Raw genomic sequence first — 20,260 nt, forward strand, 5'->3', positions numbered from 1 at the left:
TTTCGGAAAACAACCGTGCCCCCCCAAAATTTTGGACTAGTCGGCGCCCCTGATCATTACATTTCTACGCACTTTCGTGATTACCTTAAATTATCTCGATTATTTATGAAAAGGTGTTAAACAGGACCACAAACATTTCTTATAGCAAACCATATTATTCGCTAAAACTCTGATTTTGGAAAGTTAAATAATGCAAGACATCTGTGTATGTCTTTTTCCGCTCCATTTTTACAAAACCAGTCTAAACCTCAGAAATCAGCTTATTACATATTTTCGTCAAAAACCGCTTGTTAGAACTTTTATCAGGTAAGACAAGAATGTTAAACAAAAATAATCTTAAATTGAGAAAAGTTCTTTAAAGGTCATTTCACCTCAACTGTACACAAAAAAAAGTATGAATTCGAAATCGCCTTTTCTGATCCTGCTCAAATTTGTTTTAAATATACTGTTTTATATATACTATCCAAACATGAAAGAATCCAGAATTTCTGCAAAATCGGACAACCCCTTTTTTTTGACTCCGCATCAAATTCACCGATCTTCAGTTTTCAAATCTTGGAAACATAAATTGATAGAACAAAATTCGACCAATTCAACCAATATTAACCGTTATAATCGTGTTTCCCAGCCAATTTAACATAAGAATTTATATCTCATGAGACACACAAAAAAATTTAAGCTTGCAAATGGGAAATTTATTTAACACGCGATGCTTTTGAAAACTCTTTTACATTAAAGTTCTTCAAAACGTTTTCAACAATTTAAAAATATAGTATTGGAAGTAATTTTGATCAACATTAAAGAAATCATGCCAAGAAATGTTAGGTAAATTTCACGTAAGTTCGCATAACATTAAGAAGGGTTGCCAGATCTTCAAGGTTTAGGTCTCATCGGAATGTTATGTAACTTTTTTAATTTTGCCAATTTTTTAGCAGGTTTGTTATTAATGCGATTGATTTCAACAAAATGGGTTTGTAAGCCAACTTCTTGCGTTAACTTTGTTGTATGTATGATTGTTGTTTTGGGCATTTTAGAGCTGTGTACAGGCTCTCCAAAATGATTAAAACTCTGTCCCAGCAAAAGACGACTATTTTTTTGGCTGGAGCGGACTTTTTATCAATTCCCATCTGCTCCTATCTCCATCGGATGAGGAAGTAAAATGTCGGTCCCGGCCTTGGTTGTTAGGCCGTTAAGTAATTTCAGGTGTAGGAGTCGTCTCCATGCCATAAGTACAAACAACACACCAAACCAAGCCTACTCCGGTGGAATCGCTGGCGGCGGTTGGACTCGCAATCCAAAAGTCGTCGTCGTTTTGAAATGCATTTAAAAATATTTTGATTTTTTGTAGAATTCCATTGTATAGCGAAGATTTTTTTCGCGAAAAAAATGTTTCGTCAATATTCAGATATTTTAAAAACTAATAATTGTTAAAAACCTGGACTAAATGCATTTCAAAACACAGATCATGGCTTGTAATTTAAATTTTTATTTTACAAAATCCAAATTTAAATCATATTTAATCATATTTCGAAAAAATATGTATGCAACGCAAAAGTGTTGTTGTTGTCTATTTGATTAATGTGACTTTAGCCTTAAAATGGTCATCCGTCACTTAACGCCGGAATGTGTTTCATATAAATTTAAGGACTGTCCAATAGTGCAATTAAAATAGGTTTTGGTTAGGACTTTTTAGAAATAATGGTTACACTTTAACAATGTCCATTATTTTAATCATGGACGAACAATATCAAAATGTTTTTTTTTCAAAAACTTTATGTTTGTTTAAAATTGAATTTGGTATCAAAATGTTCTTCTGTTAAATTTTTCGAAAAGTTCCCCAATTGCAAGGCAAATTATTATTCTTTTTTTTATTCATAAAATAGCGTTTATCCTTGTCACATCTAAGGAAAAAACTATCTGATAGATCAAAAAATTCTCTAAAGTTTTACATTGTTGATCCTTCTTTTGGTTGCTTTGAAAATATTGGAAAAAAATATTCAAATATGAGTTCATTTTCCAACCAATGATATCATAGAATCTATCTTTTTTTAATTGATTTTTAATTGCGTATTGTTCCATTTAATATGTTTTACGAATGGATATATGGATAAAAAAATTGCCATTTTCGTAAATTTTCGCAAAAACCACTTTTTTTCAAAAACATATAACTCCGTGCCATTTAAACCGATTTTAGCTATATTGGACGCAAACGAAAGGTGATTAGTTTCCTTATTCAAGGAAAAATAATTTGAGATTCGAAAAACAGGCAAACATTTGAAAAAGTCGTATGAAAACTTAAAATGGCGTTTTGACCTTGTCAGGACAAAAGAACCTATGTCTGAAAATATTTTTATCGGATTCCTAGAATAATTTCACAAAACATGTAAAAAGTTGGCAACAAATTTTAATTGAGAGACACAACTTTTAATACCCAAACATGTATAGGTCATCGCTTAAATTTTAAAGTTATCGTAGTTTTAGTGAAAAAGTTATTCTTTCCCTTTTTCGTCATCTTTCCGTGTTTGCGCGCGGCACGGCGAAAAACTCAGTTTTTATTGTCAAAAAATCATATCCCGGAAACGTACGAGTCGACATCGCCACGAATCCGATAAAAATAAATTCAGATATAGGCTCGTTGGTCCACGCCTTTTTTGAGTTTTCATACGACTTTTGCAAATGTTTGGCTGGGTTTTTCGGATCTCAAATTATGTTTCTTTGAAAGACAAACTAATCACTTTTCATTTGCGTCCAATATAGCTAAAATCGATTGAAATGGCACGCAGTTATTATTTTAAAAAAGTGGTTTTTGAGAAAATTGACGAAAATGTCCGTTTTAGGGACCACTCTAGCATGATGTAGGTCAGCCTAACGGCCAATCATAAAAATATGGGTCTAATTATTTTGGCCAAGGGACTCCAAGATTTAATTTAATGCAACCCTTTCTTTTGTTTTTTAGTAGAAATTTAAATAAATTTAAATTAGTTAATATTTGTTTAAAATTTAACAAGAAATGTATGCCTATAATTGAATTTGATGATGGTTGATTGCACATTTTAGTTTGCTTTAAAAAAAACATATTTTTTAGACAAGCCACGTGATTATCCCTCGACCGAAGCCCCCTTGCTTTTCCCACCTGGGCTTTTCGTGTCAGTCGGATGATTTTGTCAAATCATCGGGATACAAACATGAATCATGCAAAATCTATTTTTTTAAGACAATTGCACAACTCTTCTTCAATGAAAAAGACTAGCACTATTCGAAGATTGACTCCGTTCCCATGCTCATAATTTCCTTATACAAACAGAACGTGATTAGCCATCAACATTATCCAGCACACACCGCGTGTGCACGATCATAATCGCAGCTGGTTGGCAGCGCAGGAATCGATCTCGTCGTCGGAACCATCAAAGCGCAACAACCTGGCGCACCATCCTGATCGCTGGGAATGGGTTTGAAAATTGAATAAAAATAAAGACAGCAAACGCCGTTGCCGCCGCCAGTCAGCTATATCGCGGGCGATTGCATCATCTGGCAAGTGGCCAGGTTGAGAGAGCCACGAGGGGTAATTGCCAGATAAATGGTCACTCATTAGGGACGATGTTGAAGGATGGGGGAACCGGTTTTATTTTTGTTAGAAAGGGAATTGTTAGAAGTCATGTAGTTTCAGATACGATAAAATACTATTAGGAACTTGAAGCAAGATTCCATTTTGAAACTAAGCTTTGTGTTAATTTGTTGAAACAGGTATAATTTGAAATAATTTCTCGTATGATCCACTTGGCTATGCTTATCCTTACTTCAAATGGATCAAAAAAAGTAACGAAGATCTCTAAAATCCTGCATTCAAGCTCGACTACCATAACTAACGATCCCATTCAAACTTTCTAATGCCACCTTTCCATTCACATGAGCTAATTGAATTCCATACATCCCCATACTCGCATTACACGCTACACTTGTTCAGTACACAAGTTGAAAATCTTCACAAGAAAAACGTATTTGCATAAGCAGAAATGTTCCTTTGTTCACGAAATCGAACTCTCTACCTGCTACTCGCACCATACATCCAACACTTGGACCCAAAATTGTGCACTTCATTGTTGGCCTTTCGCAAAAGTCCGGTTGTAAAACATCAAACTTGACACGGTCCAGAATCGCACATCATCCTTCGGCGTTTCATCTGTGCCGATGTGCACGAGAAAAAAAAAACCCTCTGTCCAGATTGCTATTTTCTCCGGTTCTCAGGTTAGGCCTGTAATCCGATTTTCAAGATTTTGCTTCGTCGTCCCAGATCAATCAGTTCGGAAGCGTTGTTGTTTGCAACAATATGCGCAAGCAGGATTAGTTTGTGTTCTTTCGTCACGCTGTTTCAGTAATTTATTCATCCGTTTATTCCGTAATTTTTTTGTTGCAGAACTCGAGGAACGAGGCCAGACAAGGTGGACCCGACTTTGGGTGATTTGTGAAAATCTTGGGTTTAAAAAAAATCTTTAAAAAATGATCGAGTACAATATTTTTACGTTTTGCTTAAATCTTCGAACTAAATATTTTTAAATTATAGTATCGTATAATAATAAATAGTAAATAAATGCAAAAACGTCCCATTGTGATCAATTAAATATGCAAACTCTCATGGGACAACTATGCGAACAACCATCCAAAACCTTCAACTGCGTTATATGTTACATGGAAATCCAGGTGGGTTGCTGGGACAGATTTTTTTTAAATATTGAGCAATTCCAGCCCAAAACAGAAATTTTTTAGGCAATTTTTTTCGACCCTCTCCGATTTCAATAAAACTTTGAAGACATGTTATCCTACGCTTATGTAAGCCATTTTTGTGTATATGGAGCACGTTTCACTCGATAATGACATTTGAGAAGGGCGTAAGTGTTTTAAATATTTTTGTAATTCAGAATTCAAATATTTCTGTGTCTCGAAGCCGTTGCATCGTATCAAAAAGTGGTTAAAGACAAACTTGTAGGAAATTTGACGGGCTTTCCAAAAAAAAAATACACTGAAAGAAAAAAACATGCCACTTCTATGAGATTTTCTGATTTTTAAGTTTAAAAGTAAAATTTGAAGGTGAGCCCACGATTTTTTTTTCGTTCAAAAATTATGTGAAAAAAAGACTCACGAAAAATGACCTAAAAAAATACAAAAATCATTTATTGAAACTGTTTTTTGATAAGTGCTCTAAACGTCAAAATTTTCAAAAACCGAATATGGGAATCGATTCTCCAGACAATTTTACATAAACGTCTCCATATTGACCACTGTCCTTAGTCGAATCCTTGTGAAGTTAGAGCGGTTTTTAAAATAAAGATGTTAAAAATTTTTTTATGGTTTTTTTTTTTCAATTTCTATATGACAGACTTGATTTTTCAGTCTCGTAAATATTTTTACCGAAAAGCTCGTCCAATTTCCCATAAGATTGTCTTTGACCACATTTCAATTGGAAGTATGGACTCATAGATATAAGCCAATTTCATTACTCATAAACTGAAAACAGAATACTTTTCAGTGTAGTTCAGGGGATGGTAGTAACCTGGATAGTAAATTAGCTTAAATCATAAAAACGAGTTTTATTTCGAAAAGTGGTCAAATTGGACGAGCTTTCCGGTAAACATATTTAGGAGACTGAAAAATCAAGTCTGTTATATAGAAATCTCGAATTAGTTTTCAAACAGCCGTAAGAGCCATTGGTAAACAAAGTCCTTTTTGCATCGGTATTCGACCTACTTACGAAAAACCAATATCAAAAATGCTCGAGATTGTTCATGTACAAAAACGAAAATTAGTGGTCACAGTGGCTCTTACGGCTTTTTGAAAACTCACCCGAGAAATTGTCAAAAACCATCAAAAAACTATTTTTTCAACATTTTTATTTTTAAAACCGCTATAACTTCACAAGGATTGGACTTAGGACAGTGGTCAATATAAAAACTTTTATGTAAAATTGTCTGGAGAATCGATTCCCGTATTCGGTTTTTGAAAATTGACGTTTAGAGCACTTTAAAAAAAAAAACAGTCCCAGTAAATGATTTTTTTTCGTGGGTCTTTTTATAACATCTTAGGCAATTTTTACAAAAAAATGAACGAAAAAAAATCGTGGGCTCACCTTCAAATTTGGCTTTTAAACTTAAAAATCAGAAAATCTCATACAAGTGGCGTTTTTTTTTCTTTCAGTGTATTTTTTTCAGTTGTATGCCTAATATGCTCAAAAGGCATAATTGGAAAAGTTACGCTACCTAAACTATAACTCGATTTTGAATAAAATGTTTATTTTTTATTTTCAAAAACCTTCAATGTGTGACTAAAGTGGCTTCGTTTCGCACAACAAAACCAGCTTGAGCTTCGTGTTCAATCATTTTCCAGTCTCCCTCGGTGTTTCAATTTCGAATTCCATTTCGTCGTAATTCGATTGTTAATCCAATTTTACACTTTTGAAAAGAGTTCGATTCAACTGCGAATGCTTTTTGATTCGATTAAGATGGCCTCCGGCTGCGTCACGCGAGCATTAACAGCTTCCATGCTGGGTTTGTTGTCGTTGCGATGGACTGGTTAGGTCCTTCGCGAGGAAAAACTGAGGTGCCATTGTCCAATCACCCTTTTTTGGAATGTTGGCGCCCCGTCGTCAGTTTTGAGTAGATTACGGAGCAACCAGATGTCTCCCTATTCTGCTCATGTGGACTTAAATTTAGAAAAAAAAAACTGATTTCAGAAACCCTCGTTTTGAGCTTCAGTTTGCCTTCGAGGCTTTGAATTAATAATAGTTTGGAGAGGTGTCGAATTTATTTTCTCCAAATATTTTGGTGTAATCTGAACGGTGCTCAAGTCCTCGTTTAGCCTGAAGGTATTCCTTTTTGTTTGCTTTTTAACGGGCAACAATGAAATGGCTTCAGGCAGTTCGAGGTGTCAGATGACAATTTTTGAACGTATGTTTTAAGACTATAATGATAATGTTAAGTTCGAGATAATTTAAATAGTCTCGCTTACTTTTTCAAATGGTCCTATGTACATAGGAAACCACTGGCGCATTGGTTGTTTTGAAAAAATAATCTAGTAGTAATCCTATCTCATGCTTTTTGGGATATACTTCCAGAATTACAAATTCGGTAAAGCGATCACTTTTTGATGTACTGATATAACAAGTACAGTCCAGACTCAATTATCAGAAGTTTCAATTATCCCAAGCTCGATTATCCAAAGATTCGACCTGATTACTTATTACTTATTTCTCCGCCAACTCACACAGCTGTTGCCCCGACCCCTCTTTGATTTCCGTGAAACTTTGCTATTAGGTGTTATTTTGTTATCATGTGACAGAGGGGCGGTACGACCCCTTTAATTTTGACTAAGACACGTTTTCCAGTGATTTGTAGCTCGAAACCGTGATGAGATAGTATTTTTGAGTCAAAAGAACTGTTGTGTAAATTGGATCGAAAAAAAAATTTGATAGAAAAATTCAAAAATGTCATTTTATTTAATTTAATGTTTTTTGGAATCTGCAATAACTCAGAGAAGTCATTTTTTTTCATTTAGAGCATAATCATTTACTTTAAAATAAAGTGTTTTTTGTAACTTATTGTTATTTTTTAGACTGTACCAATATTATACAAACTTGTACAACAGACAAAAACAAACATTTTAATGCCTGCATAATTTCTTCACGAGTCATCCGAATTTTACGTTTTTTTTTTTAAAGATGTTTTAACACCAAAAACTCAATCGTGTGCTTTTGCAAGTATTTTTTTCAGAAGTTTAGCAAATTTTACCTAAGAATGACCCTTTTTAACGTTTTTGTAGCTGAAGGGTTAAAGCTTCGAAAAATTTGTCAAAACTGTCATAATCATCACTTTGTCAAAAAACTTTCTCGTAAAATTCTGATAACTCATTGCACGGCGTGTTTTCTGGGCAACCTTAAGGAGAAAAAATATTCATAGCTACTTTCAAAAGTGTTTTGAAGGAAATTTTCTCAGCTTTCCAATGCTTCTAAGAGCGAAATGTTTCATCGGAAAATTTCAGAGATATTTATATTTTAAGTTTTTTTGTGTTAAAATCTTTAATCATTTATTAAAACACTTGAATAACAGTCCAGGAAACTTGTCAAATTATGTGTTCCATGTGTCATTTACACATCAAAATGTGCAAAATAAGACAAGAAACAACTTTGTGGAAGGTTGCAAACCGCTAAACATTTTGAAAATGAAGTTTTAACCGAATTTTTGAATATGTGGGATTTATTCAGAAATTAAAATCATAAAACCGCATTAAAATATTATTTTTGAAAGAACAAATAGATTATTACACAATGGTTGTGTACAAATAACACCGGTCTACTCTAATTTAGCTTGGAATTAGCTGATACAACCGAAATTTTTCAGGTTTTAGGTTGATAGGGTATTACAAGTTTTTTATGAATAAATATCATATTTACTTTATCAAAAATAAACCAGTTGCAAGGATACTAGACATATTTAATACTCGAAATTGAACTGCAAACTACTGTTGCAAGCTTTAGGAGAAATACTTTTCATGAGTATGAAATAATAGTTTTAGTTTTTTTGTATTAAATGATCCAGGAATTAGCAATATTTTAGAAATAACTCTCATCTTCAATCTCATCTTTTTTTAAAAATAATTTATTTCTTGATTTTTGTTCAAATAGTTTGAAAAGAAAGCTTCTATTTTTTTGTTAAAATAATATTTAATTTTTTTTCAAACAAAAAAAAAGTTTGTTACGGTGTTTTCGGCATTCTGAATTGAAAGACTTGAGTTTTATTGCTACTTTTAAGAGTATTTTCAACAGTAAACATTTTATAAAATTTTATCTTTATTTTATACTCATGAAAATATGACTTTTGAAGCTTGCAACAGTAATATGTAGTACATTTTCGATTTTAAATCATATTTGTATTTATGTTCCTGGTTAATGTGTGCTTAAGAAAATATCAAATTTATTCATCAAAATTAAATAATACCTTTAACAATCACAAACCTGCAAAGTTTCGGTGGAACAAGCTAAATCAGAGCAGACACGTGATATTTGTACACAAAAAATATGTTATAATCTAATACTTCTTGTAAAAAAATATATTTTACACTGTTTTATGATATTAATTTCTGAATAAATCCCATATATTCAAAAACTCATACAAAACATAATTTTCAATATGTTTAGCGGTTTGCAACCTTCCACAAAGTTGTTTCTTGTCTTATTTTGCACATTTTGATGAGTAAATGACACATGAAACACATCATTTAATAAGTTTTCTGAACTGTTAGTATAAAGTTTCCAATAAATAATAAAGAAATTTAAAAACAAAAAACTAAAAATAGAGATATCTCAGAAATTTCCCGATGAAACATTTCGCTCTCAGAAGTGTTGGAAAGCTGAGAAAATTTCCTAAAAAACACATTTGAAAGTAGCGCAGACTATTTTTTTTCTGAATAGTTTGTTCTAGAAAACACGCCGTGCATTGCATTGCAAGCATTGGTACAATCCAAAAAGTAACCCTGCAAAGTTACAAAAAACATGTAATTTTGAAATGAATTATTTGATTCTCTTTGTTATTGCAAATTTTTAAAAGAACATTAAATTTTACATTTTTGGTATTTTGTGTTTTGGCAGTTGAACAGTTAAAACTATATTTTATCGTTTTGTGGTTACTAAAAGCAAATAAATTAATAAAAATAAAACAAGCATTTTTTTATTTAAAGGATTTCAGAACCGAAAAAATGTCAAAAAAATTGCATCATCCTTGTTAAACTATAATTTTAAAACCAACTGATAGCTTTCCAATCATTTTTTATTGCTTGCTTGTGAATTGTTATTTTCGTTTAAAATATTATATAGGAAATTTCAATTTAAATTTAAATCAATTGATTCGAAAAACATGCAAGACAAGAAAAAAGAAACATAAATTATTAGATTGAAAAAAGATGTCTCAACTTGCGCCATGATGAGTTGAATGTTTTATTTACTATGGCTGAATTTTCAATTTTACCATATGAATACTGCAAATGTCCTCAAGCAAACTGCGACACACTGTCAAAAAAGGTACAGTTCACCACCCCTTAATGGAAAGCTGTTCAGTGATTCTTCTGGAAGAACCAGTTTCAAGAAACAAAAAAAAAACGTAATTGATATGTTACCAGTGGCAGCTTGTACTAACCCTTTACCTCATTTTTCTACCCTGAAGTTTTGGTATAGCATTTTTCGCAGACAAATCTCGTTTTATGCTGAACGTTTCAGCACGTAAAACGAATTTTCCCCCTCAAAATACATAAAAGCCTCATTCCTCCACCGTCGAGGGCGTGGCCACTTCCCAACCCTCCGTTCCCTTAAACCAGATCTGTTCTACAACATCTCTCAGCCTCAGCCGTAAATATTTACTCCAAATGGGAGGGGTTTCTCACCCTCCTTGCTGTTTTCTCTGATCTTTTCCCTTATGTACTTTTCTCTACCCGAGTTGCTTGTGTTCAGCAGCTTTGAAACCCCGTTCTCCCTCGTTTGACTCAGTCTTCGTTCAGCGCTGGATGGTGACGGTTCTCGGTTCTCGCCGCAGAGCGTAGTGAAATTCTGGAAATTCCAATTTGAGTAGAAAAAACGCGATTCGATTGATCCGTCGGGATTTGTGTGCTTTGAAGGATACCAAACGGACGTAGTCCTACGTCAAAAAGGATTAAGCTCAAGCTCTAGGAAAACCTCGTTTAGTGCACATTTGTGATTTTAAGTTAGAAAACCTTTTTTAAAAATGATGAACGATCCGGCCGCCCTGGGGATGATCCCCTTCGACACGATTGGATTATACGAGCAGCCTAAGCCGAGATTCATCTTCAAAATGCCCCGCGTCGTGCCCGATCAGAAGAACAAGTTCGAGACGGACGACCTATTCAAAAAGCTCAGCCGGGACAGTGAGGTGAGTGTGAACGGGGTTTGTTGGGTTGGGGGGCGAAATCTTAACCTGGAACAAAGATATTGGTCAAAATTTCATGCCTGAATCAGGTAAATTCAAAGACGATAAGAGAGAAGCATGTATTCGCTTCGGGTACCTAATGTTGGCATATCTGCAAATTGACCTTAGATTACAGATTCTAAAAAGAATTTTCAATCGATATCAAGTAACAAGAAATGGGCAAGCAAGTTTTGCAAAATAGTTTATTAATGTTGTCAGAATCTATTAATTTGATGGAAGTTGGGCAGAATCCTTAACGACATTTTTGTTTTAATCCTAAATTATCACTTTTCAAATTTAGGTGGACTCTTGTGGGAAGATAAATATTTCCGGGAATTTAAAAAAATGCAGTAGCTTTACTGCCCCTGACCACATAAATGTCCCATATTCATTTTCATCACTTTTGAGTTATTGATACAGGTTGGTTCAAAATCATATGATCTTTCAAAAAATCCATTTTTTTTCGTGAAAACTTAACACGTAGCCTTATGTGTGGGACAAACTTCAAATGCATTTTTCTCAGCTTGCTGTTTTGGCATAAACATTTATACATTTATACAAACATGGGCAGTGAAGCTGTATGGGAAATTTATTTTAAACAATAAAGCTGCTTTGAAAAAAATAACAACTAAGATACTTACTCATTCATACGTAATTCATTCTGAAGCCTTCGCGCGATAAAGAAATTGATAACACTCATTTGCATGAGTTTTGAAAAAAGAACACAAACATATGCGATGTGTATTCCTTATCAGGGAAGGGAGCGAAATAATTTTCATTCATCAGTTTGCTCAACCATAATCACATTGTTGCATGGTACTAATTCCATATTAAGCTTAGAATTTTAAAAACGAATATTCTTGTTTACTTTATAATACAATTTAGTAACCAAACTGTATTAAATATAACGACATATTATTTAGAAATTTAAAAATTCTGAAAATCACAAATTTCTGACCTTTTTTAGCATAAACAAACATATCAACATAAACCAATCACAGTACGAATAACATCATGGTGGGAATTTCCCCCAATTACGCAAACCGTTGAACCGTTCAGCGCCAATTGTGACCTAATGGCAATAATACAGAATTAAGAGTAAGAAGCTTTTCGTATAGGGAGCCACTACCACCGGTTGCGTTGACAAATCAATACACACAACAACGCACAGTTGGCCGGTATCGCACTTTATGCAAATTGTGGGAATTCCAGTTTCGCTGGAAGACCGCGTCGCAAACAGGCAATGATATAGCGTGTTAAGTTGTCATGAATTGTTTGTTTTCTTTTTATTAACATATCATCGCATATCAAATTATAGATATTGATAAATATTTAATAGTTTAATTATAATTATACGGAAAATTTGTATTTTTTCAAATATTGCTGTGTTCCAATTAAGTTCATTCCAATTAAGTTGAGATTAATGTACTTGGTCTTGACGAAAAAGCTTATTTGTACACAGAAAAAAAAAATCATGGTAATATTACATCTGGGAAGGGGTACATTTTTTATGTCAGAAAAATGTGTAGTTTTACCTCTGAAAATGTGTAATTTTACCACTATTCTGGTGTAATGTCGTTTTTTTAGTCTAAATCAACCTTCTAAAATTACACCTTCCAAATTTACAAAAAAATTTGCTGTGTATGTTTAAAAGTGATTTTTAAAACTGCAAATTACTTCACGAATCATCGATTTTGGTGTGCTATTCCGTACTAGCTTGACGGGAATCTTGATATTGATATGACACAAGCAGCACAAAAAGTACCTTTTAACAAATCTTTACATCTCAACTGAAATGTAGTTTTGATTTCTTTACGATGTAAATATTGCAGATTTTTACACTTGGTTCACACTTGAAATCCTACATGATTTGAAATCTCACATACAGCTCAGGGATCTATCTCACTCAGCAAAAGTTCCATTCCCCAGAAATGATCTTCAAATTTTCGAAACTGTGAATCGTTGAACCTTTAAAAATTATAAAAAAATGAATTGCAGAATGCTTGTAAATAATTACCTTTCTTTTTGATGTTTTTAAATCATTAAATCTAAAAAAAAACAGAAGGAGGAATCACTATGAATTTCAGAAATCTTGTAGAAAGGTAAATTCTTCAACTGCAAGCTAAACAAATCACTATCTCAAGAGATTTCAATTTGCCCAACAAGGAAATAGTTGATTTATATTGAAATCGTTTGGGGAACACAATGATGACGCGACGTTTGATTTAAAATTAAAACACATGCATATCCAAAAAAAATGTATGTTAAGTTTTCAATTGAACAAAATGCACCCAAATCTGATTAAAAAAAAATGATGACACCATTTGATTCACCTTCCAATTTCTTCAAAACTAGTGGTTGAGTGTTACTCAATTATTTTTAGTTTTCAAGAAATGTCCATTTGAAAACAGAAGTTTTTACTAAAAAAAATACGAAAATCGCCCGAAATTTAAGCAGGATCAGAAACAGTCGATTTCTAGTGGTGTGCCGCTTCACGTGAAATTACCCATATAAAAATATGTAATGTCAGATGGCGGCCAAAGCGATGATTGTACAATATTGACAAGATTCATTTGACAACCAATCAATCATTCAAATTTTACTAATTCCTAAATCCGAATTGGCCGAACTCGAAGTGCCTTAAAAAATAAGTGAACCAAAAACATGAAAAAGTTTAGCGATTGGATTATCCGAAGATAAGTTACTACGAAGAGCTTCGAATGATCAATGCTTCGGATGAACGAATCTATACTGTTTTTGGAACTTTTTTTATGTATTTAAAAAAAGGTTTGAATCTTACTAGGAAATATTTTCATTTACTGAGTTATTTTAGAGACTTCGATGCCGGTGTGATCTCTTATACTAAGCTTGCTGGGATTCCTAACAAGATAGTATAAGAGAGCACACGGACATCGATTTGTTGAAGACGTTCCCTAACTAATTCAAAATCGAAAGTTCATCAATTCTAACAAAAACTTTGCCTCGAGAGCTTTTCAGCAAGCAACAAATACTTCCTCAGGTTTAAAAAGTATTTAAATTAAAGATAAAGCTTTTTCCGAATTATGGGATCTTTGTTACATCAATTAATTCCCCATAAATTAATGGCACTTATTTTGATAAATTTAGTTCTACAAGCTGATATGACCAATTAAGCAAATATGTTTTTCTGTTTCAAGCATGCAAATGGTATTTTTGTGCTTTAGGAATGTTTCATAACACCTAATATTTATTTTTTTATCATGACAACAAGTTGAAAATAGGTGTTTCAAAATGTCCCTTTTCAATAATAGCTCATAAAATCAGAGGGCAAAACAAAATATATATTCTCAAAAACAAGGCAAAATTCTATGGAAATAGGCTTACAATGATCTGAAAACATTTTAAAATGCATTTTACTGCATTAATTACACCGACCAATAAAATTTCTGCGAATGCTCAACTCTAGAGAAAGCATGAATTTTGGGGTCCCCAAAACACGTGCACTTTGTTAATTTCAAAAATATTAAAATTAAAAAATTGGGCCGAACGGTTTTTCCACAAAGTGTGGTTTGCAAGAGCGACGAACCACCCTAATTCTCCATAAAACTTTGGAGAAAACCCATTTGGTTCTGTCTAGATATATTTTAAAAATTCAAGGTAATTCACGTCAGTGTTATCACTCGTACACTGAAAACCCAACCATGGTAGTTGCTACCATATTGTAGGGTTAAATTGAGAACACGCACCGACGTATTTTTGCTGAAAACATTCCGTGCTTGGATTGACTGATTAACGCAGTCAGTTTTACTATGTCGAGAGCGGCATGGTAATTTTAACCCTCCAATATGGAGACAATGATAATGATTTCGTATTTGCTACCATGCAAATTTCTGGAAGCATGGTACATTTTACCATATTTGCGTTTACTTCCACCAAAAAGCCACAGTTAATTTAATAAGCAGCATTTTTAGCAAATGTTCTTAAAATTACCATGGTCGGGCTTTCAGTGTAGCATTGAACCAGTTTAAAAGCATTTTGTTGTGTAGTGAAATTTCAAATGTTTTTTTTTCACATAAAAAATATTTGCATCGGTCTTGATTGCTTTAAAAAGGTTAGACAAATGTTTCTTGGTTTCAGAGAAATTTGTGAGTTACAAAAGGGAACGCAACAGCGTTTTTTTGTACTTGATTTATTGAGAAGTCTACAAATACTGAGTTTTAGAATAACAAGTTGTAGTTACAAATTGGTTCGTAATCTTAGAATGTAGAACGCCAGTCAGGAACTTGGAGCCACGCAAAAATGTCCCTGAATTAAATGGAGCCAAATCTGAACGCTTTTAATTACGCACGTAATATTTAAAAAATACTAACATTCCCCCACCCCCTTTCTCTCCCCTTCTAACTCTCCAGGTCCGCTTCACCGGCTTCCGGGATCGCCCGATCGAGGAGCGACGGGGTCGCTTCCGGGCAGGCTGCTGCGAGGGTCACACCGAGGTGTCGTTCGCCGCCACCGGCATCAACCTGCAGCTGATGTTCAACCCCAACCACGGCCTGTACCACCACCCGCACCACCACCACCACCATCACCCGGTCCATCTAGGCATCGAGAAGGAGTGCGACTTTGACAAGGAGCACGGCAAGGTTGGTAGACTTTTTAGCGTGGCCTACTTGGAGATTTGTATTTGCTACTTTTTAAGTCAATTCAACAAAAAATGTCGTTATCCTGGCCAGTCTCCTTCATGTCATCACTCGAGAGGACTCAATTAGGCGTAGATGATTGGGGGCAAATTTGAAAATGGCGTGACAAATTGGGATTCGTTACGTTCGGGTGTTGGATTTTGTATGGCAATTTTCGAACGCAGAACGTGTCCAGATTTCGAAATGGATGATTTATGGCTCGCATCGGGGGTGCTCTGCTTTGAAATTGCCCAAAAAAATAAAGGGACAAATCGATCCATTCTCTTGATGGCTGACGGACAGGACTATCGATTTTTCGCCCATTTCCAGCAGGGTTGCAACTTGAAACAATTTCCGGACCAGGGGGTAGAGTCTCGTGGTATGTGGCAGCACCCCCTCGGGCTAGACACATGATGGGCATCATTTGGTGCTTTATTTGCTAGGGAAGGGAAGGTCGCCCAAGCTCTTGACTGCGTATAAATAGCTGCGCACTCGACGGGGGAGCCATCTTGGTGTCCGGGACCCAGGACCTGCGCAGAAGTGTCGCATTCCAGACTTCTGAAATAAGAGCAGCAGAATTGATTTTATGGTTCGTTTTAAAAACACAAATTTCATCCGGAAACGACTTGACCGGATTTTTGTCTGAAGAAATTTAAACGTGCCACCATGAATAAGGCACCAGATTAAAGACAGGCCAAAGATTTGAACGACTTGGGCGATCGTCGAAATGCCATGTGATTCATGGGTTTCATATGGCACAGGCAGAGTAGTGGCCGGCGGCCAGTGTGAAATGCAAATTAGGCTCGATTGTGTTTTGTTAATTCGCCGACGACGACAAAGTCGACGGTCTTCATAATCGTTGCTGGGGGATTCCGAGCGTGACTCATCTTTGATAACTTCTTTAACATCGATACTCGATAAATTCCAGCCCTGCGTTTGACATTTGGTGCTGTCAAACATACCTTACCTTTAACAACGTTTGCTTTGACTGTGTTCTACGATCCAAGGCGGGCAATATTAAAGGTACCAATGTGTCAAACTTGTAAAGTGAATTCGAGGGGTTAAGTAACATCACTTTTTCATGTATCTAGTCAATGGATAAGACACTTAATACGCTGTTCGTGAGCGCTTAACCCGGATCAAATTCGGAAGCCCTTCGCCTCTTAATAGCTCTATCTGTTTGACATTCTTGAAACATTTGTCATCCACTTCTCCGTCCGTTGTAAACCTATTCAAAAGCCATCAGCAAAACGCTGCGTACCGTACAGCTTTGTCATAACAATAATTTACGGCACAAGTTCGAACTCCCTCCTCGCCGCACCTCCTCAAACAAGGTTCGCTGTCACGCTGACGGGACCTCCACGGAAGCTGGCCTCTCGATCTCGTGCCGTGCACGAGTTCGGTTCTATTTCCATGCCGAGTGTCGAGTGGGTTCTTCAGAACCTCTTCAGCGCGCAGGAGGCCGCTGCGCTGTAAATTGACCCAATTAGGGTGTCGTAGCGTAGCAGGCGTACCGAGATGTCTTCGACCTTCAGGAATGTGACCTGCCGCCGCCGCCGACTACGATCGGTGTAATTCGATACTTTTCAGCATCACTTCCTCTGACCCTACTCGCATCGCATCGACGTTGTTTGTTATGATCTTTGGCACCCGAAAGTCCGTCAGCTGTAAACAAAGTTGAGGAACTTGTTGCCAGGATTCTTCCCGTGGTCCGTGCTCAGCGGAGATCAAGTGGCACAGCTTGGACCCCAGGAACGGGCGAGTGGGATCGATGCCAATTAGAGGCACGCGAGACCTAACCTCACTTTTGCAGCGCGTCAGCTGGTCCGCATCCAAGCAAGCGCGTTCGAACCAATTGGCGCAACGAGGAGGGCGTAAGTGCCCATTAGGGCGCCCAAAGAGTAGGGCGCGTAGCTGTCACAGACGCATCATCACTTCTGCCGACTTTTCTGCCAACAGCATTTGAATACGTCCTGCCTGCATAAATAAATGTTCCGTCTGAATGGAATCGCCGCATAATTGCTGAGTGTGCGCAAACATAAAACGAGCTTATGTTTACCAGCGTATACGAGAGCATGTCATTTGGTGTTATTGTTTGATGCTAAATGAGTGGAACTGAAGTGAGCCGTTTTTGTTCTTTGGCCCCCTTTTGTTCCGGATGGAATCGAGTTGAATGGGGACGGCGAGGGTGCCCTCGTCGGCGGAACGAGAGCCGTTGGTTCCGTTTGACCCGAGGTGAGAAGGTAATGACGACGAGCAGCCAGTCGGTGCTTAATTGGCGTAAATGCTGAAACTTGGAGGGAAATGAATCATTTGGCTAATGATTTGCAAACATTGCACAAATTAGGAATGATTCAGTGTGTAAAAACATTTAATTCGATGCATTGACAGAACTTGTTTTGACGTTTACACACCTTCAGCATAGTTTGCATTGCTACTCAAGGTAAACAGTGCTAAAGGTGATCGTTGATCGCCAAAATTTTCGTTCTAAAATCTAGATTTATACTTATTATTTTTTCCGATTCTCCACTTCCAGGTCCACATCAAGTCCCACCTGATCATGAACGGGGTGTGCGTTCGGTTCCGCGGCTGGCTGGACATGGAACGGCTCGACGGCATCGGTTGTCTCGAGCTGGACGAAAAGCGGGCCGCCCAGGAGGACGCTATCCTGCGGGAACAGCTGGACCGTTACAACCAGAGGCTGCGCGACTTTGAGGACAAGCAGCGAACGTACCAGCGCACCACGCAGGACGAGTTCGAGCAGATGCGCCGGAACGCGGGCACCGGAATCGGCGTCGGCGTCGGAACCGGGGCCACCGGCATGTGGAGGCGATAAGCTCGCAAACAAAACAAAACGGATGAAATGATGTGATTTTAATACTCTCCCCCCAACTGCTCCAAAACATGAAAAGTCCACCCACTTAAGCCAGATAGATGTATGTAACACATTGAAATCGACGAGCATTTTAACTACTTAAAAACAAGAATCAACTTAGATGTCCCTGCCCCGGCAATAGCAGTAGTAGCATCAAAATACTTATTTTTTGTAAATATAATTTTACTTTTCAAATGCGCCACGTGCACAAAAAAAAGCTAGGCAACACCTTTCGTTCGATTCGATGATTGTTGTTACGTTTGCAATTTTATATTTTAAACCTATTTTTGATTACTTATACACAGCTGGCTAGAAATCGACAGAGACTTTTTTATATTTAATTTTAAAACCTTTACGTGTAAGGCCAAAACGATGTAATCTCAAAGGAGCTACCAAATACGAGGCAGAAAGATTGCGATTTTTTTTTCTTTCCTTCTGTCGTTCGCGAAGATTATAATATAAATATATTAGGTTTCTAAGTTTAAGGTGTCAATAGATACGATAACATTTTGTTACAATGATTTTAAAATGATTTTTGTTTTATTTTTTGAAAGGAAACATTTAGACAGTGAAAGAAATTCATATACAGCTCAGACTCGATTATCCGAAGCCTCGATTTTCTAAAATTTTTGCTATCCTCCCATTTTTGAGTATGTTCCGTAAAGTTTCCCGAGGAATCCGAAAAAATATTTTTTGGATTTTCTGGTCCTCAAACTATTTTTCTTTGAAAGGCCAACTAATCACCTTCCATTTGCGTCCAAGACAGCTGAAATCAGGTGAAAGGACGCAGAGTTGATTTAAAAAAAAAAAAGGTTTTTGCGAAAATCGACAAAAATTGCCATTTGGACGGATTAGCTTCGAGCGGCAGTGTAAAAAACATTTAAAATTCATTCAAAAAAAAATATGTTTTGAATTGTTTGATAAACATATCAACTACAAGTCCCTCACGCATTTGACGTTTAATTTATCGGCATAATATTTTTTACAATCAATTGTTTTAAAAAGTGCAATTAGGAAGACTTGAGCCCTGTATTTTTACAGTCAATCAGCCTCAAGCTTACTTAATTGGTTCGGTTTTTCGTACATGGATTTCTTTAATATAGTTGTGGATGACTTACTGCAGTTTGAATCATTTTTCAAATGTTGTAAACAAGCTCAATTTTGGTCTATAAAAGAATATTTCAAGTTTTAAAATATTTTACATACTAAACTTGTTTTATTTTGAACACAAACGTTAAGATTTTAAGTGAAATTGCTGAAACTTTAAGAAAATCAAAAGTTTGGATGAATAAGAAACATTTTGCTTAAGATTTCTTTAAAATGTTGAAAGGGGGATCAAGTTACCCCTAACATTTGAGAAATGCCGGTTTAAAATATTTTTTCAAGCGCTTGGCATGATTCGTAGAGTTCATCTGATTAAATACCCTTATCAACCAAGCATAGTTGAATGTTTATAAGCTTATATTTCAAGCAGCATGTTCATAGTTGTGTGAGAAATTGACAAAGTTATGTGCGATACAAAAAAAGGGGATCAAGTCTCCACACTTTCCCCTACATAGTAAAAATTATGTTGATTTTTGGAAGATTGAAAATCTGGTTTATTGAATACACTCAAACCCCGATGGTTTGACACCAACTGTTGTCAAACGAACGGGGTCACTTTTAAGTTTGACACCCCTTTTACACAAAGTTCACACACACTACCAAACGTTTGTTTTAATAGTGTGTGTGAGCGCCGTGTAAAAAGTGACAGTTCGTCACTTTTAAGT

The 20,260-nt window shown here is 35.8% G+C and overlaps 1 protein-coding gene across 1 annotated transcript; it reads left to right on the forward strand.

The window, feature by feature from the left end:
• Positions 1–10,511: 10,511 nt before the first annotated feature.
• On the forward strand, positions 10,512–19,020 carry LOC120412815 (protein big brother). The gene is made up of 3 exons (XM_039573423.2): positions 10,512–10,925; positions 15,350–15,580; positions 18,153–19,020. Exons 1-3 carry the CDS (start codon positions 10,761–10,763, stop codon positions 18,450–18,452), a joined length of 696 nt encoding a protein of 231 aa, XP_039429357.1. The 5' UTR covers positions 10,512–10,760; the 3' UTR covers positions 18,453–19,020.
• The last annotated feature ends 1,240 nt before the right edge of the window (positions 19,021–20,260 follow it).

Source organism: Culex pipiens, chromosome 1 (genome assembly GCF_016801865.2).
Source record: "Culex pipiens pallens isolate TS chromosome 1, TS_CPP_V2, whole genome shotgun sequence".
Taxonomy (NCBI): Eukaryota; Metazoa; Arthropoda; class Insecta; order Diptera; family Culicidae; genus Culex; species Culex pipiens.

Excerpts from the sequence above, each read along its gene's own strand:
- LOC120412815 (XM_039573423.2), top strand. The coding sequence starts at position 10,761 with ATGATGAACGATCCGGCCGCCCTGGGGATGATCCCCTTCGACACGATT. Across the intron at positions 10,926-15,349 it reads AGCTCAGCCGGGACAGTGAG|GTCCGCTTCACCGGCTTCCG; the intron begins GTGAGTGTGAAC and ends CTAACTCTCCAG. Across the intron at positions 15,581-18,152 it reads TTGACAAGGAGCACGGCAAG|GTCCACATCAAGTCCCACCT; the intron begins GTTGGTAGACTT and ends CTCCACTTCCAG.